This window comes from Vipera berus (genome assembly GCF_964194415.1).
Source record: "Vipera berus genome assembly, chromosome: 3".
Lineage (NCBI taxonomy): Eukaryota > Metazoa > Chordata > Lepidosauria > Squamata > Viperidae > Vipera > Vipera berus.
The window spans coordinates 23874570-23901316 of record NC_138204.1 but is presented as its reverse complement, the minus strand read 5'-3'; the positions used below and the strand labels follow the sequence as shown (position 1 = coordinate 23901316).

Here is a 26747-nt window from a genome sequence, read left to right as displayed (position 1 = left end):
GGACACAAGCAGGGGGAGGGGGGAGGAATCACATTTAAGACACAAGTAAACCTAAGGGAAAATTGCTGTATTGTTGATGAACTGCACCTTCAATATGTACATCAGGACCATTGGCAATTTTGCCCAAATTTATGAATGAAAAATACCTATGTGAGAGGTCCTTGATATTCTCTGAGGTTGATTGTTTTCTTGCAGACATTTTACTACTCATACTAGGTAATATCATCAGTGCATCAGTTTGGGTAATAAAACATCTGCAAGAAAACAACCAAGCTCAGAGAGTACTAAGGATCCCTCATTTCATCCAAGGTACAAATATTCTCTTCCATCAATAAATTTTATTTCTTAAATAGCAATGCCAACAGTGCATACTGATGTATATGCCACAACCAATTAAAATGATTTCAGCTGGTTCCCAAACAATAACAAGTGTCCAGTGATAAATGTCTAAATCTCTGCATTCTGTACCAGCTGAAGCTTCTGAACCATTACAAAGAGGCCTATCTCAAATTAATTTCAACCTGACCAGAACCCCAGTATGAGTAGCTAAGAACTATGTCACTCCTATAGAATCATAGCTAGTAGGCCATTCCCAAGTACCAAAGCCAATAGTCTTTAGATAGGATTGAGGATCCCAGGCCATGAATTTTATAAATGGATTAGAGCAGAGGTGTCAAACTCTCAATGTCACGTGACGTGTTGCGACGTATCGTGACTTTTTTTGCCATTGCCGGTAATGGAGCAGGGATGGTTTTGGCATGATGCATCCGGCCCCCAGGCTGGCAGTTTGACACCCCTGGATTATAGTGTCCCAAAGACTTTTACCCAGATTTATTGATTTCCTCATCCACAGTATCTCTGTACCATCCAGGTGTCCAAAGACATTTCAAATCAGCATGAATTTATTTCATTGCTACTCAACACACTCCATATTCCAATATGGCAATGATAGCTACTTTAAGAGAGAAAAAGGAACAGGGAAGTTCTACAGTTTTGTTGCAGAATTCATACAGTCATGGCACAGCATTTTCACTGGGATCATATTTAATGAAGGCAGTATGTGATATTTTAGGTTCTGCTGATCTGATTAAAAAGATTAAGATCTGATCTGATAAAAGGTAGTGGCTTCTCAACAATATGGTGTTTCATGTTAACTTTGTCATCCTTTTGATAGGCGAAATGAGAGAAATTAGTTGCAGTAAAGTTGTAACATGGAGTATTTTCCTTGCATATTTGGGGATGTACAATTAGCAGTCTATCTTTGAAATGGGAATAGGTCTGCAGCTCTGCATGTAAAGTTACCAGTTTGGTTCTTAGCAGGAGGGCTGGGGAAAAACATTGTGAAATAGTGGACAACCACTGTCAGAATAAATTGTAAAGATAATTCTGATCTGAACAGAGTATAAAATTGCATTCCTGGCTCTTAACCACTTAAGTATTCTTAGTCTATAATCAGAATTTAGTAGAACTTGTATTTAGAAATTTAAAATTCTATATGATTTTGCACAGTTGTTTCTAGGTTAGTGACTGATTTTGCCATGCTCTGTTCATTTCTACTGCTTTCCTTTGAAGAAATAAAAGGCAACACAAGATTTTTTTAAAATCTTGTGCTGCATATTCTGGACACTTTATATTCAACCCCAATTCTTTAAGCACAAAAAAGACATAAATATGTCACCAGGCCTCCCACAGTTTACAGTGGAATTAATCACACTGATTATACACTTCCAAAAAAGGAGATGCTCTGTCTACTTACAACTTCTTGGAGGCCTTCTGTGAACTGTCAAGGCTTAAAATTGCCAATTTCTACCTCATCAGCTAAGTGTCTCCAAATACTGAAGGAGATGGAGTGCTTTGAACAAGATATCAGGATGATGGAAATATTTCCACACAGGCTTGCCTTCAAAGGATATTGTGCATCTCTGAGTGGGTTAACTAAAAAACTGTTTCAGTTCAAAAGACATGGACTGCATGTTGGCATTTGTGCATCATGAAAAAACATGCTCATTATCAAGGAGCCTTTTTGGTATAGAGATGCCGTTGGCATACAGTTCTATGTGATTATTTTTTATAAAAAAATCTTTAATTGGGGCGTAGGCATAGAAACGTTTTTGAAGGTTTTACTTTATCATATGCTGGTAATGTAAAGTTAACTTGTGGAATTCACTGTCACAAGAAGTGATAATAACAATAATAGAGTTGGAAGGGACCTTGGAGGTCTTCTAGTCTAACCCCCTGCTCAGGCAGGAAACCCTATACCAGACATGTCAAACACAAGGCCCGGGGGCCAGATTCGGCCCGCAAAGTGGTTTCATGCGGCCCGCGAAGCCATCCTGGAAACAGTGAGGGAACGGCCCCCGCTGCCTTGGCCCTGGCCCAGAGACCCTCCTTCTGCCAGAGACCCTCAGATCTGTCCCACTCCTGCCCAGGCCCCCATAGGCACCCTTGATGCGAACGATGTAGAGCTGGCCACGCCCACTCAGTAGGCCATAAGCACTTTAGCCACGACCACCCCGTAGGCCACGCCCACCCAGGTCACAACCACCCGGGCCCCTGAGGGCAACCGCAATGCTGATGTGGCCCTCAATGAAATTGAGTTTGACACCCCTGCCCTATACCATTTCAGGCAAATAGTTATTCAGTCTCTTCTTAAAAACTTCCAGTGTTGGAGCATTCACAGTTTCTGGAGGCAGGTTGTTCCACTGATTAATTGTTCTAACTGTCAGGAAATTTTTCCTTAGTTCTAGGTTGCTTCTTTCCTTGATTAGTTTCCATTCCATCTGTTGCTTCTTGTCCTGCCTTCAGGTGCTTTGGAAAATAGCTTGACTCCCTCTTCTTTGTGGCAACCCCTGAGATATAGTAACACCAGCTGCCTAAAATTAGTGCAGGTTCGCATCCCACCAGGCTCAAGGTTGACTCAGCCTTCCATCCTTCCGAGGTAGGTAAAATGAGGACCCAGATTGTTGGGGGCAATTAAGCTGACTTTGTAATAATGCCGCTTGGGGGTGTGTGTGAAAACCCTAATAAGCAGGCATATACATAGAATGAAGGCTACTGCTAAGCTTGTAAGCCGCCCTGAGTCTTCGGAGAAGGGCAGGATATAAATGGAATTAAATATTGGAAGACTGCTATCATGTTACCCCTAGTCCTTCTCTTCATTAAACTACACATACCCAATTCCAGCAACCGTTCCTTATATGTTTTAGCCTCCAGTCCCCCGATCATCTTTGTTGCTCTTCTCTGTACTCTTTCTAGAGCAGGGGTGTCAAACTCAATTTCATTGAGGGCCGCATCAGCATTGCAGTTGCCCTCAGGGGGCCGGGTGGGTGTGGCCTGGGTGGGCGTGGCCTACCGGGTGGGCGTGGCTAGAGTGCGTATGGCCTACTGGGTGGGCGTGGCCAGCTCTACATCGTTGGCATCAAGGGTGCCTATGGGGGCCTGGGCAGGAGTGGGACAGATCTGAGGGTCTCTGGCAGAAGGAGGGTCTCTGGGCCAGGGCCAAGGCAGTGGGGGCCGTTCCCTCACTGTTTCCAGGATGGCTTCGTGGGCCGCATGAAACCACTTCGCGGGCCGGATCCGGCCCCCGGGCCTTGTGTTTGACATGTCTGTTCTAGAGTCTCAACATCTTTTTTACATTGTGGTGACCAAAACTGGATGCAACATTCCAAGTCTGGCCTTACTAAGGCGTTGTAAAGTGGTATTAACACTTCACATGATCTTGATTCTATCCCTCTGTTAATGCAGCCTAGCACTGTGTTGGTTTTTTGGCAGCTGCAGCACACTGCTGGCTCATATTTATTTTTTTATTTTTATTTATTTTAATCCCATTTATATCCCGCCCTTCTCCGAAGACTCAGGGCGGCTTACAATTTAAGCACAAACCAATGTGCTTAGCAATAGCCTTCATTCTATGTATATGCCTGCTTATTAAGGCTTTCGTCCCCCCCCAGCGGCATTATTACAAAGTCAGCTTATTGCCCCCAACAATCTGGGTCCTCATTTTACCTACCTCGGAAGGATGGAAGGCTGAGTCAACCTTGAGCCTGGTGGGATGCGAACCAATTTAAGTGATTGTCCACTAGGACTCCGACATCCCTCTCACAGTTACTACTATTGAGCAAGGTACCACCTATACTATACCCGTGCATTTCGTTTTTCTTCCCTAAATGTAGGCAAGGTGGACTTAACAAATAATTAGCTGTGGTGGCTAAATATTATCTCCAGGTCAAAACTAGAATGGTTTTGAATAGTTCTTCAGGTAACAGAGTAGAAGGGTCGTTGCCTCAAATCCTACTTGTGAACTTCTCAAATGCATAAATTTAGTCAGTATGGACCCAGGATTCTAGATTTTATTGGCTACTATCAGCTCTATTAAGACTCTTCTTACATTATGTTTCATACATTTTATAACTCTTCAGATATATTTTGTAGTGAGAACTACGGATTGCTCTTACAGTATTTGCTTACTTGTTTGTAAGTTTGTAAAACATACCTGTTTATTTATTTGTTTACCTGAGCAGGGGGTTGGACTAGAAAACCTCCAAGGTCCCTTCCTACTCTCTTGTTTTTTTATTCTTATTCTGTTTACTAAAGTTATTTCCGAAGCAGTCATTATAAGAATGTCAGGAGAGTGAGAAATAACAACTGGAATAAAAATTGAAAATTAAGAAATCAGGTATATAAACAACATACTTTGTTAACTGAAAGTAAAAGATTTAAAGCTTCTGGTTTGCCAATGTGGCTGCCATCGATGCTTGGAAGACGAGCTCTGTCTTCCTCATTCAGTTTTGCTTCGCTGGGGGACCCTGAAAAGGGTTGAAAGTTGCCTATACGGGCAACCAGCAAGGAGGGGGCCCCGCTGTATCGTGGGAGAGTGGTAGGTCTTCCGCTAGATCTGGCATAACCCTCCAAACCAGCAGACAAAAGACTGGCCATAGCAATATGGCTTGTCACTAGGCTGCAGACAGCTGAAGTCACACTTACCACCAGGAGCCTACAAAGCAGCGCGGATGAGATCTACCTCTCTTAAATCCAACTATCTTTTTTACCTGCATATGCTGCTTAAAGTACTTTCCCCCCTGTGGAGAGAGGGAAGGGAAACCTTACCCCACCCTCTAATAACAGTGGCGACTGACTATCCAGGGGAGCTTAAAACATTGAAAGAATAACCTGATTTTAACTGATTTTAACTGGACTTTTATTTTCCTAAAGTTTGAAGACTAAAAGATTGAATGTTAAAATAACTATGATAGGTATAAGTTAAAAATTACTGATAACTGTAAAAATGTTATTTTTATTCAGTTGATATAACAAGAATTGTATTAGTTTAAATAAGAGACAGTAAATGCTAAAGGGGAAAAGAGAGGAAATATTTAATGTGGTACTTTGAGATTTGTATTAAAGATACTTGTAAGTTATGAATTATCAGTTAACCCAGCCACCATGTTGCTTTGGAAATTCTTAAATGTAAAATCAGAAAATCAATAAAACTTTCTTGGGGGAAAAAATGAAAGTAAAGATTTAAAAGAGTACATGGGGAAAGTAAAATTGGAAAGTGCATATTAAGAAGACAAAAATAACATCCTCCAATGTGTATAGAACATTGATAGAAAAGATGGTAGTTTGTTTGTTTTTGATTCAAGAATAGATTAAGATGGACAGCATGTAGCAAAGGTCTTTAGAGATAAAAAAATACAAGTATTGGGAGCAATTATTTTAGTTTTATAGTTAATAAATGAGACAATCTAGAAAAAGTAATTGGCAATCAATGCATTTCTTGAAGCTATGGAATAGTCCTTGTTGATGTTAGAACGACCACTTCAGAAGGTATAGTAGGCACATTCTATTGCATCTTCCTATACTAAATATCATAATGGTATTCTGTTTACAGGACTGCCCACGCCAAAGCCAAGTCAGAAGGTGCAGAGCAAGCAGCAATAGCAGCTAACAATGAATCCATATTAGCCAGGTCAATGGCCAGGGAATTGTCTCCAGACTTCTATCAGCCAGGTAAGAAATGAAGAGTCTTTCATCCTAGTTTTTAATTACTGACTTTAATCTACACGTTGGTTGGTGAATTGAGTAAAACCAACAAACAAGTTAAAATTTTTCCATACGTGATAATATGGAATGCAGTCGACTCCATAATCTTTAGTGAAACTGCTGAGAAACAGCATGGTTAATTGTCATTATTTTTCTGGTTTTCCTATCCAGGGATTTTAGTTCTGCTTGAGTGCATTATTTTAGCAGTGTATCTACTGACTGGAATTGCCCAGCTATTAATTGCCTTGATGGTATTTCCTCCACTGAATTTGGACTTTAATATCTTTTTCACTCTCATGATGTATTCCCTTCTAACCTTCTTGACTTCATTGTTCTTGATATTGTCGGCTTGAAGGATTTTTCCCCTATTTTTTTCCTTATTGATGGTAAGGGTGTCACAATTGTCCAGTCCAAACTCCATGGTAATATCTTGCCTTTATTATTATCCATGTATTCACAAGTAATAAACATAATATCCAAATGAGGTCTAAAATTAACCAGCTGCATCACTAAGTCAGAAGATTCCTAGGGATTGCTTGGAGTTTTGAAGACACCAAGTGTCTATTAGAACACTTGGTGTTCTATTAAATTGACCTTTTGGGCACCAGGGACCAGTTATGCGGAGAGAGGTTTTTCTGCGGACCGGAGTGGGTGTGGTTTTGTTTGCTGCCTGCATTCCACAGATGGGGCTTTGCTTGTTTATGCGGACTGGTTGCTGGCATGCCGCTGCCTGGTACCAGTCCCCGAACTGGGGGTTGGGGACCCCTGTACTAGAAAGAAGAGAAATCAATTTAATAATGGTATGAGCCTCTATTGCGTGCTCATTTTGTGTATGTGCAAAACAATTTTATTAAGTCATTCAGACTTTCATTTAATCAAATCCTGGATAAATATTCATAGCCCTGGAGATTTTGCTAGCTACTTATAATATTGGGGCATATCAATATTTTGCTACTATTTTCTTAATTTGCATTATATATCATGCAGTGTTAGCTCACTTTTAGTAGTTTTGTTTCCATTATTCTTTTCTACAAGTAAAATGAAATAGATAAACATTTCCTAATGTGTATACACAGTGCTTTTTTTGTAAAAGAAAAAGGTGCCGGAACTCACACATATCATAAAACCCACCTTGCCTACCATACAAGGTTCCATCCAAAAAGGGTGCCGGAACTCCGTTCTGAGCGTTCTATGACAAAAAAAGCCCTGTGTATACATCTTTAGTTGCTTTAGCCTATAGATCCATTTTCTTACATTTATACTTTTAAATATTCATGCCATTTATTTGTATTCATTTTCCCCCCTAGAATGTACTGTGTACATCCAGGATGATAGCATTTTTTCCAAATTTGATTGTCAATGGTCTGTGAAACTGCAATCTCATTTGCACTTGTCTGGGAATAAGGTTACTCAACAAAGCCAAGTTTACTTTTGAATAATCAGCAGGAAGTTTGTACTGTTAATCTACTATTTTATCTGCTGTGCTAAAGGAGATTCAAGTAGTAGATAGTAATCTCTGAACACCTCTCTCTGCCATCTCGGGGAGTGATTATTGTTCTGTATGAATATGACTAATGCCTTTTGTCAGACAGAAGAAGCATATATTTTATTAGAAAAATGCTACATTGCAGTTTTATTAGAAAAACAATACCCACAAAAATAACATAGCAACTTTTCTTTGCAGGGAAAGAAAACAGATATTGAATCCTGATATCATGTCTGTTTCTAGTATTTTCAAACATTAAGGCTTAAGCTTAACCTTTTCTCTGAAACAATTTTAAATATACAGTATGAATTGCATTTACAAAGTGATATACATTCCTTGTCCTAACCCAGGGGTCAGCAACCTGAAACAGTGAAAGAGCCACTCAGAACCAGTTCCCTCACAAAAGGAAAAACTGGGAGCCGCAAAAAATGTGTGCACATGCGTGTACATGCGCACATGCGCAGAACAGGGTTTGACTGAAGAGTGGAGCCAAGGCGAGATATGCACTTACCCTGCATATTTGAATTGATTGGTTGAACTTTTTTAGTCCCACTTTTTTTTTGGACTGCACATGGCAGAGGACTGGGAGCCGCAGGAGACGGCTGAAAGAGCCGCATGCGGCTCCGGAGCCGCAGGTTGCAGACCTGTGTCCTAACCAGTATGTATGGGCACATACATAATTTAATTAATTTTAATTTAATAATTTAATTTAATAATTTGATTTCTATACCGCCCTTCTCCCGAAGGACTCAGGGCGGTGAACAGGGCAATACACAATAAAAATCAGATACAAAAATTAAAAAACCATTAAAAACCAATTAAACATCATGCCCATAAAAACAATACATATTAAGTTAAAAACTAATTTTAAAAACCCAACCCCATCCCGTCAGACCAGGCCAGCTTGTTCGAAAAAGAATGTTTTAAGATCGCGCCGGAAGGAGCGAAGGTCGGGGGCCGTCCGGAGCTCAACCGGTAAGCTGTTCCAAAGGTCTGGCGCGCCCACAGAGAACGCTCTCCCCCTGGGGGTCACCAATCGGCATTCTTTGATCGGCGGCACCCTGAGGAGGCCCTCTCTGTGGGAGCGCACTGGACGGAGGGACGTTGACGCCGGTCGCAGGTGTTGCCGTAGGTAATCCGGACCCATGCCATGAAGGGCTTTGTACGTCATAACTAACACCTTGAACCTCACCCGGAGAGCAACCGGTAGCCAATGCAGCTTGTGGAGCAGAGGTGTAACATGGGAGTATCGGGAAACTCCCAAGACGACTCGCGCGGCTGCATTCTGCACCAGCTGGAGTCTCCGGGTGGACCTCAAGGGCAGCCCCATGTAGAGAGCATTACAGTAGTCTAGACGAGAGGTCACGAGCGCATGAGTGACTGTGCGCAAGGCATCCCGGTCTAGATAGGGCCGCAACTGGCGCACCAGGCGAACCTGGGCAAAGGCCCCCCTAGTCACAGCTCCAATATGCTCTTCCAAAGAGAGCTGTGAATCTAGAAGGACCCCCAAGTTGCGGGCCCTATCTACGGGGGGTAATAGCTCACCCCCCATGGCCAATGATGGGATAATCGGAATTTCCCGGGATAAGGAAACCTTTGGGATTTAACCAACAAGTTAATGGTCTATGCTTTAATTCAGAGTTCCCCAACCTTTCCAGCTTTGTGGACAGGTGGAGGGGAGGGAAAGGAGATGGTTCCCCCCAAGCAGCCAGCAAGTGCCCACATGCAGCCCCATTTGCACGAGCAGTGTGCCCACACACCCACCACTCATGGAGCGCACATGCACGCGCTCGCCCACTGTTTGTGCAAGTGGGGATGGGCATGCGTGTTTCCAGGCCCGGGGGGCTGTGGCCCAGAGGTTGGGGACCCCTGTTTTAACTGATTAATCAAAGGAGAAAGCTATGATTTGTGTGCATTTCTGTCATTTATTCAGAGCTGGAAAATGTTGTAACCTTCATTGCAAAGACCACAGATGGTTAGTCTGTTGAGGGCTATTTTGAGAACTCTGAGCAACTGGTAAAATAGCTTCCAAACAGTCTGCTTGAATCCAGAAATAAATAGCCCTGAATGGGTCTTTTTATGACTGACAGGTGTCTGTAGGCAAAGCAAGATGGCTAAAATAAAGATCTAAGGTGTCTCTTCTTCCTTCTCCCCCCCCCCTTTAGTACAAACAGCCAGCAGTAGGAAAATCAAACTTTCCAGAATGCATAGGTTTGTTTCCTGATACGGTGCAAGTTTATTTAGGATCTAGTTCCTGTAGCATCAAATGGTGCACTCCCAGTAAAAATGCACCATAACTTGTGCTAATCATATTGCATGGGTTTTCTAATGTTCTCTGTATCTGCAAAGCATTTTTCTTTGTTTTGGCTTTATTCATATGAATCTTTCACGTCTTGACACTGTTGGATATTGATTGGAGTGATGTACATTTATGGCTGCATTCCAAGCAGAGTTTTGAAATGAAACTATATGATAAGAACAATCTGGTTGGGTCAGAATAAAGCCTCTTCTAGTTCTTCTAGTTCCCACAACTGAGTAACCAAATGCTGAGGTAAGACTGCAAAGAGTACTTACTTGCCTTCTCTTCCTTGCTTGCATCCAGCAATATCTCTTCAGAAGTATTTTTCTTCAAAAGGTTCAACAGAACAAGAGCAAACCATCCAATGTCATCCTAGGGGTTTGGAGTACGTTTCCCATAGGTTCTCACTGACCATGTTGAATGAGGCTGGTGGGAACTGATCCAAAGTTGCTTGCCTCAATATTGGAGTAACCCAAGAGTACCCATCATGATTACTAACTATTGATACTAAACTATGACTGTTTATCACTATCTAGTGCCCATCAGTTGCAGTAGCAAATTCTGTAATGTAATTACAGCTAGTCCTCAATTTGTTTAATGACTATTTGAAGTTACAACGCACTGAAAAAAGTCTTATGACCGGTCCTTGCACTTACAACTATCATAGCATCTCACATGATCAAAATCCAGACGCTTGGCAACTGCATGCATTTAATATGTTTGCAGAACCCTGGGGTCATGTGATCACAACTTTCAACCTTCCAGGCTGACGCCCATCAAAAAAAGTCAAAGGGGGAAACTGGATTCACTTAACAACTTCATGATTCACTTAACAACTGCAGCTTAAAAACTGTGCCAAAAAAGTTGTGTAATTGGATGCAACTCATTTAACTACCTTGTTTAGCAACAGAAACTGTGGTCCTAACTGCAGTCACAAGTCGAGGATTACCTGTAAAGTTTCATTCTTGTCTCCCTCTCACTGCAGCACAAAGATATCTTGCTTTTCATTCTAAAAGGACATGAGGCTGCCTTTGTTCCATCCCCAGCCCACATCAGGGACAATTTATATCAGCCTTTAGCTGTTCCAGTTTAAGCGTAATGTTTTCTGTCTTCCCTTAAAACAACACTTGCTGTTTGCTATCAGGATTCATCTACAGTATGATGTTAATTATGAGTGGGATCTGTCCAACTTTTATCAGCCTCTTTAAGCTCCTGCCTCCTATCCACCAACTGAGCTCTGGCTTCCATGGCTATTTTGGCTGAGGTTGCAGGAAAGACTGGACCCCTGGCTTCTATAGAAGTACCTGCCCACATAATGCCCAACTATAGTTTCTTGAGTGCTTGCCAGATGTTAAATTGTCTCCTTTAAATCCAGATTTCCCTATCTTCTGCAAGCAATAGATCTATATTTTAAAAGAACAAAAAATTACCTAGGAAATTGTAATCAAGAAGCCAAAAAGCTTCAAATGTGCACTGAACATGCGTACAGAATGCTCCAACACTGGAAGTTTTTAAGAAGAGACTGAACAGCCATTTGTCTGAAATGGTATAGGGCAGTGATGGCGAACCTTTTAGAGACCGGGTGTCCAAAATGCAACCCAAAACCCACTTATGTATCATTGGGTGCTGGGTAGGCGTGGCCCATTGGGTGGGCATGGCTGCGGTGGTAACGACAGACTGGGTGGGACTAAAAAGTTGAATCAATCAATTCCAACTTTGCGAGATCTTTTTTTTTCCCCGCGAGAAGTTGAAATTGATTGATTGAAACTTTTTTTTTTGCACATGGCGGCAGAGGCCTAAAGCGAAAAGGTTTTATAAAACCCAGCTGAAGGCCTAGGACTGGGGCGACTGCGCGCGTGCCCATAGAGAGGGCTCTACATGCCACCTCTGGCACCCGTGCAATAGGTTCGCCACCACAGGTATAGGGTTTCCTGCCTGAGCATGGGGTTGGACTAGATGACCTCCAAGATCCCTTCCAACTTTACTATTATGATTATGAAGCCACTGCTGATGTTTTACCATCTAATGATTTGGATACTCTGGAGCTTTATGTCTCTGGGCATGGGCTTTTAGCTCTGGTGTTAGCTACTCTATTTAGAAACTCACTAAAGCTGGCACCAGCTGCCTTTTCATCTGCTTCTACCTGCCAATTTACTTAATTTCCACCATTCTTCTTTTCAACAGAGTTAAACCGAAACATATTTTATTCCAAGGAATATGGGGGTGGAGAAGATGATTTGTTGCCAGCAGAGACTACCATTTTTCATGGAGAATTTAAAGGATGGGTTTGAGGGCAGTAAGGCAATGAAAGAATAGTAGCTGTAGAAGAGTAACTATTGCAATATATATATAGTCTGTCTGTCTCTGGGTGTGTCTGTGTGTCTGTGTCTGTGTGTGTTGGAGAAATATTTCAATGATCTTTTTGTTTCTGACATTTTAAAGCAGGATATTTAACTCAGCTTAGGTGAGCATTTTAGAACTTTCATTAGTATGCCTATTTTCCCTCCAACATACTAAAAAGAAGGCTATGTTGAATTTTTCTTAAGATGTTAGCTTGATATGCATAGAGAATTGTTCCACTCCATAATGGAAGGTTCTGATATGGATTCAGGGATATATTTGCAGAAGCTCAGATATATCCCAGGAAAGTTCTACATTCTGGTTTCCCTAATTGCATCAATTAACCTCAGTGACCTTTCCTGTCACAGTACAGGCTAAGCCAAATAGATCTTGATTTCCAGAAAATACTCCTTTTGCTTCAGCACAATTTTTCAGAATGATAAGCAGCGATTGCTACCACGGAATCCAGATGCACAGTCATTAAACTACTTGATGAAGACAACCTTTTTTCATTTCTAGTAAATCTGGGAGGCAAATTCTTCATCATTTCTCAAACTCACTCTTCTTGATAAAGTAGCAGGAGCAGCTGACCCACATACCTAATATTTTATATGTGTACACATAAAGAAGAGATGCAACAGTATCTGCTCGCTAACAGAATCCATTTTTGGAAGAGATTTGCTTGTTCATGTTCCAAATGTTTGAATTTGTTACTACCATAGGAGCCTGAATTGTTTTAGATTCTGAGAAGTTTTCTCAACATTGATTTTGGAAGAGAAGGCAAAAAGCAATTCTGTTTCCTACAGCTGTGCTCAGAAACCTTAATTATGTTTTCTTTAAATAAATGACACGGTTTAAAGCATATGAGCTCCCTCGTATATTAAGCAGTATGCACATGATAGGTTATGGAAGGTAGTTGAGTTGTGTAGCTGACTGAGGGACTACTAAAATTTTTGCTATTAAACAAAATCATTGCATTTTTTTTTTTAAAAAATCATCTATGCTACTAAAATGTTGTATAATTGTTAACTGGGTAAAATGGTGCATCATAGGGTAAAACGTTTTCAGAACCAAAGTATCTTAAATGATTTAACTTACAGATTGTCTGGATCCATTACTATCAAGGGAATGAAATTGGGGAAAGTTGTGGCTGCTTTAGCACTACTGGGCTGTTGCTGCTTCATTACCATGCTGCTGCAGTCATGTAATTCTGATTCTTAATTTCTTTGTTCCTTGACAGTTTCCATTTGCACAATCTCTCACTTACTCCCCCATCCAGCAACAGCCACATACCTGCTTACTGGGAAGGGAAGGGAGACAATAGGGAGGGAGGGAGATTTCTGATGCTCACTGCCAGCTTCCCACAAGCAAACTCAATGGGGAAGCCAACAGAAAGCTCAAAGTCACTCTCATTCTGATATTTTTTGTTTGGACTGCCTGTGATCATTCTGTCTTTCTGTTTAGGTAAGGAAATATTTCTGAAACGATGACCCAAGGATTACAGGTTGTCTTATACCTGATTAAAATTATACTGTGATTTTGAATGCTTAGTGCTGGCTGCTGTAGACATTGTGTAGTGTGATTTATTCCCACCATACATAAGAAAATAGTAGCCTTGTAAACATTTGCCTATCATCTTGCGGAAGAACAGGGTAGAACAACAGCTAATGACCCTCTTTTACCGGTCTACTATAGAGAGCGTCCTCTCGTACTGTATTGTGGTTTGGTATGCTGGTCTGACAGCCATGGATAGGAAAGCATTACAGAGGGTGGTGAGTACAGCACAAGACATTGTGGGCTGTCCGCTGACACCACTGGATGACATCGCCAGGGCTCGTTGCCTTGGAAGAGTGAGGAAAATTCTCAGGGATGACTCACACCCTGGACGGTAGCTCTTTACTCTCCTACCATCGGGTTGGAGATATAGGAGTATAACCAGCCTCACCAACAGGCTGAAAAACAGCTTCTATCCGTGGGCTGTTAGGATTTTGAATGAGAAATAACTTTTGTGAACTTTTGTGAATTTTATGCAGAATTGACTTGGAGGCCGGTGTGTGGTGTAGTTGGTTCACATGGTGTAGTAAGATGGATGGTTTGTTGTCACTGTGTGTTGGGGGGTGGGAGCACAAAGGGAGGCTCAGCTAATCTCAATGTACACATAGTTGTACTTTGACAGTAAAGGTTCATTTCATCTTCTGCCTACCTGGTGCATTTTTGGCAGAGTGGATATGCTCCAGGTCCCCTCTATTAAATGCTGACATTTGTGGGACTAAGGAAGTCTGCCTTCAGATGGCTCAATCCCCACCCTCTTGAACAAGATCTTCTCAGAGGTATGAATGGTACCCACTCGCCTTGGGTTCCAAAAAACCCTTAAGATATGGTCTGGTCCCAGGTCTAGGTATGTTGGCAGTGCCCCTGTCATGGTTTATTGTTACTGTTATGGCTATTTTTAGTCTGGGCTGTCTGGATTGTTTATGTTTTTAACTGTTTTTACAGTTAAAAATCTACCTGTTTGGATTTTGTAAGACTACCAGACTCTACTTGAATAGGCAGCCATAACAAACTTAATTATTATTAATTATTATTAATAAATAATAACAATTCATACTTATGAGAGTGTCTAGTCACTATTCCTCTTGGGGGAAAAAATTAGAGCTCTTCTATTGGAGAAGAGGAACATATCATTTTCTCTCAAGCAAATAATAGAAAAGGGGAAAAGATTTAGCAAGTAGTAGAACAATATTGTATTAAAGAAACCTTCCTTCCTATTTTTAATTGGAATATAATCTAAAAGTGTTGCATTAATGCATTGAGGAGACAGGCAATATTAATTAACTCGGGTTTTTTTTTCAAGTAGTGGAAAAGAATGTAGGTTTCTTAGCCACTATTGCAAACTTGGGGGAGGGGTGGAGATGCAGTTATAATATATTATTTTTTAATTTTTGTCTTTTGATTTTTTGTACTTACAATTCTTTCTTTTTTTGTTACAGCTGTATTGTTTTTAAAAAGGGTATAATAGTGCAACATTTATATAACAATAGTGTTTGCTGTGTAATTTCAGTGGGCCAGACTGATAGATAAATTATCTTCATACAAAAACCATAGATTCAGGTTTTATCTGGTTATGTCTAAATGGTTCCAATCTAACTGCATAGGGTATTTAAAGCATTGTTTGAAATTTTAATATATTGGATTGTTTATATCTTGGTTTAAATAGATGAGAAAAGATTTTCCAAATGCAACTATTCTGTTCTAAAGTTTTCAATTGATAGTACTTATTTATTGACATGAATAAAATATATGCTATTACAATTGAAGAGGAATTTCAGGGGAAGATATTGTATCCAAACAAAAACTACATTTTCTGTTATTTATACCAGTTTATGCAGGGATTTTATAAAATCTATGACATTCTGAACTAGGATAGGAAACATTTATTGTAATTCATATTCAGCTTTAATTTATACAACTGAAAGCAATTTAGATGTAAATTATAAAACAGATGTAAAACTATTATTCAATCTCTGATACATTAACTCTGCAAGTTATAAATGTTACTTAAGGTTATCTGAATGTTGGAGGAAATGCACACATAAAAGATGATTGAACTGGTGTAAAATTTACATTTGTAATTCAGAGTGATTTAAAAGTTAACTGTGAAGATTTTCTGAGCTTGGTTTAAGACAAGAAGCTTCCTGCTATCTTAGTTAAAGTCATAAATTTTATCTTACTGATTAAAACTAATTATTCGGTTCACATTAAAAGCATGTTCAAAGTTGTGGGGGAAGGCCATAGGAGCAGTAGAGAAAACCAGAATGATTTTGACTAGTCCAGGGGTAGGCAACCTTGGCTCTTTTATGACTCGTGGACTTCAACTCCCAGAATTCCTGAGCCACGAGTCATAAAAGAGCCAAGGTTGCCTACCCCTGGACTAGCCTATAAATAATAATATAACCCATGGCAATGGTACAGGACATGCAATGAGATGAAGACAGAGTGCAACCTGAACCCAGAAGTCACCTTCTTTAACTAAGTCAGGTCAACTTCTCTAGTGCTTCCAACAAGATCTTGCTGTCACAGGTGGATGATCTTATTAGTAAGCAATGTGCCCGTCTGAGAGCTCACTTTACATTAAGGACAAATCTCTTTTTCTTTTCCCCATCCAGTCTTTATATAGAAGTTATATCCCTGAGAAGATGTACAAGTGATATATCTCTATGTGCAGATAAACAGCTAGGCAGAGCTTTACTAATAGGGCTGCCATATCTGGGCTGAAAACCCTGGATGATCATTAAGCTTCTGCTTTTCTAGTAGTTGCTATAAGGCAGTGATGGCGAACCTTTTAGAGACCGAGTGCCCAGACCACAACCCCAAACCCACTTATTTATTGCAAAGTGCCAGGGCCACATCAGCATTGTGGTGTCCTTGGAAGGCCATGGGGGCGTGGCCCACTGGGTAGGTATGGCTGTGGTTGTCATGGCAGACTGGGTGGGCATGGCTGGGGTGGGTATGGCCACCTCGATGTTACTCATGGAGTGACGCCTGTGGGGGCCGGGCAGGGTTGGGGGAGATCCAGGGGTCTCTGGCAGCTGGGGCGGTGGGCAGGAGGACCAGCATAGATGGGAGGAGGCATGCAATCCTAGCTGGCACTCAGGGGCCGTGGTGGGGATCTGGCTTTCCCTGCTCGGGGTGGCCTTTGGCTTGCTGGGGGTAGGCATTCTCTACCACCTCTACTCGAGCTTGCTAGCTGGCCATTTTGCATCCTTTGTGCTGGGTGGGGCTGCCGCTCCGGGCCTAATGGACCTGTGCAAGCTGCTGGCAGTGGCGGTGAACGTGCCCACAGAGAGGGCTCTGAGTGCCGCCTCTGGCACACATGCCATAGGTTCACCACCACTGCTATAAGGACATGGAATGAAAAGAGTTCTAATAAGGCGTGGTACTCCACTACCAAGCAGTCATTGTAACAATTAATAAATTTAATAGAGACTTGATTCTAAGATTCTGGCATACCAATTTCTTGCTGAGTAGAGATTACGGATTTAATCTTCTTGTAAAAAAAAACAACTCATACATTTCTTTCCCTCTTTCCAGCACACATAGTGCTCCTCTGGTGTGCTGTGGGTTTTTAAAATTTGTTTTCTTTTGCTGGGGGGTGGTGGAGAGGAGTGTTGGGTGTGAGAGTAATAGAGACTGAGCTCTTCCATACAATATTGGATGATTGAAAATGTTTGTTTGTTTTTTTAGATAGGGTTACAGGTTACAAGATTCTAAGTTAAATGAAAAAGTCATTTTCATTACCAGGGTTTTTCTCTAGAGATGGCATTGTTTCCTGTGATTGTGTGGTTTTTATATTGGTTGCAGCTATATGAAGTTAGTGATATAAAAACAACTTAAATAATGTCTCACTGAACAACAGCAGGTTCATTTACTCTACCCTATTTCTCCTTGGCACAGCATGACAAAATGATGAGTCAGCCTTCCTTTAATTAACCCCCTTCATGATGGGATGAGTTTCCCATTCATAGATCTAGAGGTGGCAAGGCTAAGCTGGACTAACTACCAAGCACAAACTTACAAGCGTGGGAGATATTAAATGACCTTTTGATAATGCTTGGAATTTCTTTTCCTTCTTAGGCCCTGAATATCTGAAGAGGAGGCTACTCCAGGAACTCATGGAAAATGAGGAGAATGTTGAGCATATAGAAGAAACACCCCCTGTTGAAGAGACATCTCCAGCAACACCTTCAGAAAGTCCTCAAGCTGATGAGCAGGAGTTCATGAAACCTAAGGAGAGTCCAGCTCCAACTCCATCACCATCGGGCACACCGCCTGAGGCCAAGCGTGCTAAGCAGGGTTCTCAGAAAGATGGTTTTCTCAGCCCTGGGAACTGGAATGGAGATCATAGCAAGAATGGGAATTTTACAGGAAGTAGGCCCAATACATCTTCTACTGCTCTACTGGCACCAGTGGAGAAGTCAGGAAGTCACAGCAGACCTGCTTCTCATAGCACCAGTCGTCCCAGCCATATGAAGATTGCTACTGATAGGATGGAGATCAGGCCTCTTGAAAGGATACAGAAAGAAGGTGAAGTTAAATTATTTGAGGGCTATCACAGCTATGCTGTGCGGACCTCTCCAGTAACTCCCCCAATGGATACTGAAGAAGACCCACACTCAGACTCCACGTTTCCTACCACGTCAAGGTCCCCAGAGCCAGAAGCTGATGTGAAAGCCGTGGATCACAAATTAGAGCCAGAAAAGAGGGCAGGTACACCTGTCACCCAACATGAACCAGGCCACAAAGAGAAAAAAATAATCAAGACGGAATCTAAGCTTGAGCCCAAACAACATCCACCTGAGCCTAAAGTAGAAGAGAAAGTAGAACCTGTGAGTGAAACCAAGCCTGAAGTCAAGATAGTAGCTAAAACTGAGACCAAGGCTGTGGTGAAAAAAGTTTCTCCACCAGAAGCAGCCACAAAAGAGGTGGTAGAACAAGAAGAGGTAAATCGGTTTTGTCTTCACAGCAGGAATAGTTGTTCATTTAGCAGATGTGATTAGGGAGAGAGAAGCAATAACATGTTAGCTATTTTCTAAATTTTCCACCTGCGGTTTGTGGGAAAATAGGTTAGTGCACGAACATTTTGTACTTCTTCTTTGGAAAACTGCACCTTATTTATTTATTAACCTATGTGCCACCCATCTTGCCTAGGTAAAAAAATTGATAAGTTGATCTTGGTAAAAAAAAATTGTTTCAAAAGTCCAATATTTCAGTATGACTTGAGTTTTATGAAACTAGTACAGCTGAGAATGGAGCCATTAGCACTTTATCTTAAATAGGTTATTCTCCTTAGATACTGTTTGGTAATAAATACTGTAAGTTCTATGAAAATCCTAAGTACTAGACAGGTGCAAAATTTAGTTTTCTTAAAAGGAAGTTGCAAAAATTTACAGCTGTTTTATGCTGCTAGGTTACTGTATATATGAGCATAAGATGGTGTTTAATAACAATTACACAACAACAAATTCCTGCTCAACATCTGATTTTTAGGAAAAAGTATCCAAAGTACTTGTGTTTATGATTTCCTGGAAAATTTGCCTATGAAAATCTTTGCAGGTTCAAATTTACTAATTGTGTCGATGAAGAGGAGAAGGATGGTTATTTAGATTTATATCCTGCTGTTCCTTCAGGAGCTCGTAATGTTCCTTCTTCCAAATAAATCCCATCGTGTAGGAGAACTTAGGCTAGGAGGTATTGATCAAGTATTGAGTATTGCCCAATAGGTTTATGTAGCAACTTACTTCCAACAATTTAAGCACACATTACACCAATTTTTCCCTTAAAAGCCATGTAAGAAACATGGGGAAAACACTCCCCAGGCTATTTAGACTACCTATGTTCCAGTTCAGAACATGTTTTAACAAATCCACCGGAGTGGTAGTCTGAAGTGGTAGATAGCAGTTTAAAATAAAGCAAAACACAGATTTCACTAATCAAACCACATGTTCATTATCTAATTGCTAGATAAATGAATAGTCTAAAATATGCTACACTTCTGCATAGAGAAGAGAGTATGTGGCCAGAAGGAGTATAAAATTTCCTTTGAATCAAGTTTAATTCCAGCCAGTTTCTTAGATCTGTCTGTGCAGTGCTCTTGGAAGTCATTTGCCATTTCCTTCTTTGGAGATATCCTTTCTTAATTCCTCTTTTGGGGGGGAGACAGGTGTCCTTCAAATCAGTCTTAAGGACAAATCCCTGCAGGTTTTTTTTGCCAAGATTTTGGAAGTGGTTTGCAATTGCCTCCTCCATAGAGCTGAGAGAGAGGGACTGGTCCACAGATTCCCAACTGGCTTTATGTCTAAAGCAGGACTAGAACTCACAGCCTCCCAGATTCTAACTTGGCGCCAATCATTTCACCAAACTGCCTCTCTTTCTGCTTATATCTCTGGAATTTGGGGAGGTTTCCCATCTTTCCCATTATTCTAGAATTGCACGATCCACTGCTTCTACTTTTACTTTAGATGTGCAAAAAATGAACATAAAATATGGAGTGTGGTTTGTATGTTTCATAGTGAAAAGCAGAAATCTTCATAATCTGTGGTTCTATTATCATTAAAAGTTAGAGTTAATATAAAATTGAAATTAAAAGTAATCCTTGTAGCTCTAGAGGAAGAGTATTATGTAAACCCAAGGTTCTTATTCTTATAAAATCTAATGTATGTGTGGTAGGCAGCAATATGTGTTGCTCTAAATGTTGGTGAACTATAACTCCCAGCACCTCTCACAACTGGACCTACTTCCTAGGCTTGGAAGTTATAATTCAACAGGATCATTGTGCATATGCATAGATAGTCTATTTTTATTATGCTTGTTTCATATTTTGAGGATATATTCAACCTAAGTCTTTGTTTTAAACCATAATAGATATTTAATATAATGCTCTTGAATTTTTCCCTCTTAGGGACCTAACACAATAATCATCTGCATGGTCATTTTATTGAACATTGGCCTGTCTATCTTATTTGTACATTTTCTGACATGATGAGATACCGAAACAAGGTAAGAGTACCTTGGTTGGGGTGGGGATTAGAGATTTTAGGGGATTACTGGGATGGTAATGGTGGTGGGGTAGTGGTGATGGTTAGGAGTTTTGTGGATTTTTAATGTTGTAAGCTGCCCGAAATCACCACATGTGAATTGAGCAATCATATAAATTTGTTTAATAAATAAAGAAGAATGACAACTCTGATTGGTACCTGCCCAAGGTTGGTTTTATGATGGGTGGCTAATTGTTGTTGTTAGTTGTGAAGTCATGTTTGACCCATCGTGCCCCCATGGACAACGTTCCTCCAGGCCTTCCATCCAGCCATCTCATTCTCTGTCATCCTCTTCTTCTATTGCTCTCAATCTTTCAGGTGGCTCTGTAAATGATTTAAATAAATATAAAATCTTTGCTGTGATTTAAGGTGAAATATTTTTATTGCCCTTCCTTCCTATGACTGGTATAGCTAAAGTGTTCTTTTATACATGAATACCTTTGCTATGTAGTGACTTATTCTGGGCAGAACTCTTGTTTCTTATTTAATTTGTTTATTGTTTGTTTGTTTATTAAATTTATATGCCACCCATCTCACTGTCAAGTGAGTCTGGGTGACTTATTTTTTAATTGTTATATTTATTGTTATAAAAAGCATTGCAAAGAAAAGAATTTATACAGCACAAGTATCTTATCTTTATTCTAATTCAACCTCCATTCAGTTCAATGAGAATAGTTTCCAATACTGTAAGTATATTCACTGATACGTCGTTATGTGTCAAAGCAATGGCTGGGGCTTAAAATAATTCTTAAATGGCACAGAGCTCTGTTTTATGCATTTTCTATAAATTTAGAATATTTGTTTGATGCAAAAAACAGGTGTCATAATTATAGTCATTCTACTTGGTTCACAACATAGACTTTTAAAATATAAAAAGCTATACATAACAACAATAACAAAAATGAGATAAAATTCCGGTTAAAATACAACATACCAGCAAATTAAAGCAGAAATAATTACCTCAGCTCTCTTCTCCAAGATCTATTAATTATTCCATTTGAGACCTCTTCATCCATTTTAATTTCTCTGCATATTACCTCTCTATCGTTCTTTATACTGTATTACCTTCCTGTCCTCCCGTGATAACTTTCCTTTTTAAATTCTCCTTCACCTTCATATTTTTCTTCTTTTCCATTCTCTGTTCATTTTCTCACTTTTGTTTTTCATGCCCTCTTTTTTCGTCTTTCCCCTTCATCACCTCCTCAATTTGCTATACTTCCAGTCATCCATCAGACTTCCCCCTTGTTCTCTTGGCCTCCACCACTGACTGATCCTTCCTCCACATACCTGACTCCTATGATCATTGTGTCTGTCTGTGGAGACTGGTACAGAATTTGATAGGAAAAGTCAAAAAGAAAAGTTGGCCACATTTTCTACCATTTGGCTTCAGTCAGAGAGGGAGAGTGCGGTGTTTGTTTTTAACAATATTTCTAACTGAACCAGATGGAATTGTTTTCAGACAATTGTGGGTTTTTTAAAAAATAAGTTAAATGGAAATAAAGATAAATGAGAGAAGAGAGAAACATTGGAAATATCAAAGCGAATTTATATATTGGTGTGGTCTTCCCCTCTCTGAGAGCTTCTCCCCAACAACTCCTATTCAGTGTGTGCTGTTCAGGAAAATTCATTCTGTGGATTAGGTATGGGAGTCATACAAACATTGCATTTTTTAAACTGCAGAGTAACTACTGACACAGTTTTCTGTTTTTTACTGTACATGATCTATTCTATTTTCTACCACAGGATGGCTGCTGATACCATCAAATTATTTACCAGGCAAAAAATAAGTAAGAATGTGGGAAATAAAAGACAAGCATGGGGAATGGAATAGGAAAAAAATTGTTGATTTTCCAGTGATAGGGATTGTTTAAATGCAGATATAATAAACCAGAATATTAGCTATTAGTTTTTCATCCTTATGGAAAGCCTATCTTACTTATGGAACTTTCTCCAGCTAACATTTTCCTAGGAGAGTATCACAGATGTTGAACTTTTTTAAAAAAATTATGAATTCGGTTACCTTCCTAATTTTTTAAAAATTTATATCTTCACAGAAGTTTATGCTGGTCCAAACAACAATCCTGATCAGAGATAACATCAGCCATTCAGAGCTATGTTAAAAGGAAGAGGCACAGAAGCACCCAGGGCGGGTACTGTGGTCATGAACTTTTATGCAATGCTTCTGGCAAACTATTTTGCTCCAACCGTACCAGGAAGAGATCTTGAATTTTACAACTCCTTTTATTCTTCCTTTTGTTTTGAGTCTGTGTTGCTTGAAGATTTATAATTTTGAGGAACTGCACTGCCACTTGTTGAAGAAACAAGGATTCAACTGAACTGTGGAATGGAAACACAAACTAAAAAGTCTTTTCTTTGAATTTCACTGTGAAAACATCAGACTTGGTGGTACAAATCTTCCGATTCCCGTATTTCTAAATTGTGATGCGGCTCTGAATCACGATTAACTCTGAGAATGTGCTGAAGGTCGCTGGGGATGGGTGGAGGGCATTCATTGCAAGCTCCTTATTGTATTTTGAGCAATTATCCAAGTCCCATGGAAAAAAAATAGTTTGCTAAAATCGGTCATAGGGTCTTAGTCAAAAAAGGTAGAGCCAGTAGTAAAGGTTTAGAAACTAGAACTTAAAACTTCTTCCTGTCTTGCAAAGGACACCTCCCTCTCCCCCCAATCCTATATCCTGCATTCTAGAAGCTGTAGCTTTTTGTTTTTGTTTTCTTCTTTTAGCTCCATTAGGAGACCCAAGGTGTTTGAGCATTCAGTTTTTCCCTTTTCTCCACTGCCCACTTTGATGCTTCTCTCCACTAGCAAAGCAACACATTCATTTCTTCTCAAACTTTTTCAACCTTGAATTGAGTTTAGGATTTGGATATGAAGAACTTTTCGTCCACTTTCTTAGCTAATATAGAAGCAGAGCAAGGCATCTTATAATGAAGAACTGCTTCAGTTGGATCTATTTAGATATCTAAAATGTCTAGCAAGTTACATGCGGGCTTTTGCAACTTCTTTTATGCCTTTGGTGTATTGTTCCCGACACTTCTTTATTCATACGTTACACAGCTTTGTTTTAATTTGGCTAGCTGGCAGTAGTGGGAGAGGACCAGCCTGGTAGCTCTTTCTTTGCTTCTAACAGTTTCCATTTAGATGTTCTCCTTCCTTACCACTTGTCCTGCGCCAGTAGCAGTTGAGAGACTCTGAGGAGCTGCTATATTGTGTATAAGCCTAAATGGTTGTTTTTGTGAGTCATACTTGGAGCTATTTTCTTTAGAAATTAGCCCAATTGAATATCCTCTCAAAGCAAAAGCTTGAAAGAAGTTCACCAAAGAAGTTGGAGGCTTTAAAGAAAAGAAGACTCTCCCAACCACAAGTGTCACAAAGCTTCCAGGATAAACTGCACGCTTCATAGAACTAGCAGCACAAATGGAGCATCAGCCAGCAAAGCCCAGGATCCAGAAAGGAGTGGAGGGAGAGGTGGGACAAGAGTGAAATATGGGCAAGCAATCTTCTTGATAACCAATTCACAGCATGTCCACTAAATAATTCTGGGTATAGTTTCCCCATACAAAACAAAATGAATCCAGTGTTCGGAAAAATCAGCGGTTTCACCTCTTCCTAATTCTGTTTAAGAAGTCTATCTTCTAAAAAGACTGATGCTTTTTTCCTGAATAGCAGATCCTATTCTAGGACATAAGAAAAGTCACAGTTTAAAAAACATTGAAAATAAACCCTACCTTTTATGGATTTCAGTGCACAGATGCTGAAATCTGGTCTTACTGTAAGCAATTCTTTTTGCCATGCTGATTAGTAGCAATTAAATACCATGAAACTTATTTAGCTTACTAACTATAACTTATTTAGCTTACTAACTATAACTGCATTTTAATGTGGTTTGCTATAAATGTTGGTAGATGAAATCTGTGCTCATTTAATAATTATACAGTGCCTTGAGTATTTTTGTTGCTGGCTTTGTTTATCTCCTTCCCACCCTAAAGTTAGACCTGTGGCAAGATCCATTTTACACTCTGTCCTTTTCAGTCATTATTCAGATGCACAATGGCTTGTCATTGAAATTTCAATATGTGAATCTGTCTTTAAAATGTGTGGATGTTCCCTTTCCCAACTTTCTTTGAGGGGGAGGGAACAAGGGTTTTTGTGTCAGTTTCCAAAGCTTTTTAAAAAAGTGCCTTCTTTAAAACTGACTATGATTTGTTATATATAGTGACAGTCCTTGAAATTGCAGCAGTGGGTTAAATGTGCCCAAGTAAAATAGAGATAGAAAATTAATAGGTTACTGTATAAAAGACTGTAATTGTAGGTGCCAAAAGGTGATAGGCTTTTAAGTGCAGTAGGTACACCGAGGGCCCGTGTTTTTAAAACAGATGACTTACAACTCATGAATTGCTAAAAATGAATTTGGAAGACAAGAGTGCTGTTCCTTACAGCTTGTTTAATAAATATTTTGCATTGAAGGAGGAGAAAAACAAGATTTCTACCAACGAATGAGGTATGGCAACACCGCTCAGAAAATTGTGCAAGATTATCTTGTCCTTCAAACATGAATTAATAGCAAATATAGGCAGCTTTGAGGCTTTTATTGTTACATTTCCTTTTCTTCTAAATATATTCCCTTAAATATAACCAGACTGTTATTTGCTTTTGAAACCTGACAGCCTCTTTCCTGGCTTGCTAAGGTGTACAGTTCAGTATGCCAGCAGCTTTACAACAGGGAATGTGATTTTCTGAGAGATGTCAATGCCCTTTATGTATCATGAAGCACAAAATTGAGCCTTTTTGAAAAAATGTTAGGGTTATTCCCATCCACCTCTGAATTCTCTTTTGCAGAAATACTGTGTGGTTATTTTCTTTCTTATAGTTTGTTCTCTGCAATATAATGACAAGGATAAAGTAAATACATTTTCAGTCTGTGGCATATATATAGCAGGATCCACAGACTATCCGTCCAGAGGCTGTTGTTTTTAAAATTATTTTACTTTAGACAGCTGGATCCCCATGCCAAATTGCAAACTGATTTTGAAATTTGTCCTTTTCAAATATAATATGTCTTGCTCAGGCTCCCGTTTGGAGTGCAAAACATTTTGGCAAATCTTATTGCCTGTTTCAGCCTAACCCAAGGCCATCCACAGGCTGTAGTCACAACAGTGACAGCTCATATTTGTGTAAATTTTTTTGGATTGCTAACAAAGAACAATTGCCTAATGTGCAATCAGTCCAGGTTCGAATCTCAGAAGGGTATGGCTGACTGATGAGAACAAATGAGTTTGAAATGGTCATATTAGTCTCCCTTTAATTCTTTGTTAGCAATCCAAAAAAATTTACACAAATATGAGCTGTCACTGTTGTGACTACAGCCTGTGGATGGCCTTGGGTTAGGCTGAAACAGGCAGTAAGATTTGCCCCGTGTTTGGGGCCTAGCAAGGTGTTCTAAAATACTTAACAAACACTTAACACATATCTCCCTTGCTTCTCAGCTAACAAAGCGAGAAAGAGCCAGTGGCTTAAAGGTTAGAACAATTGCCTAATGTGCAATCGGCCCAGGTTCGCATCTCAGAAGGGTATGGCTGACTGATGAGAACAAATGAGTTTGAAATGGCCATATTAGTCTCCCTTTAATTCTTTGTTAGCAATCCAAAATTTTTTATTTATATATATGTATATGTATATGTATATGTGTATATATATATATATATATATATATATATATATATATATATATATATATATATATATATATATATATATATATATATATATATATGTATATGTATATGTATATGTATATACATATACATATACATATACATATACATATACATATACATATACATATAATGTATATATATATATATAATGTATATATATATAATGTATATATATAATGTATATATATATAATGTATATATATGTGTATGTATATATATATATATAATATATATATATATATATATATAT

At 39.6% G+C, this 26747-nt stretch overlaps 1 protein-coding gene across 2 annotated transcripts in view; it reads left to right on the top strand.

Annotated features, from left to right (window-relative positions):
• JPH2 (junctophilin 2) overlaps nt 1-26478 on the top strand; it is a 75545-nt gene extending 49067 nt beyond the window's left edge. The window contains exons 3-7 of one of the 2 annotated variants that reach the window (XR_014025830.1): nt 5891-6009; nt 17802-18667; nt 20626-20723; nt 22816-26010; nt 26334-26478. Coding sequence is in view for 1 of the 2 variants with exons in the window: in XM_081322861.1 (XP_081178987.1) it covers nt 5891-6009; nt 17802-18667; nt 20626-20706 (1066 nt within the window). In the remaining variant the exon portion in view is untranslated. Of the gene's footprint in view, nt 1-5890; nt 6010-17801; nt 18668-20625; nt 20724-22815 lie in introns of both variants that reach the window. The other variant, XM_081322861.1, reaches the window with a different exon arrangement.
• Nucleotides 26479-26747: the final 269 nt, after the last annotated feature.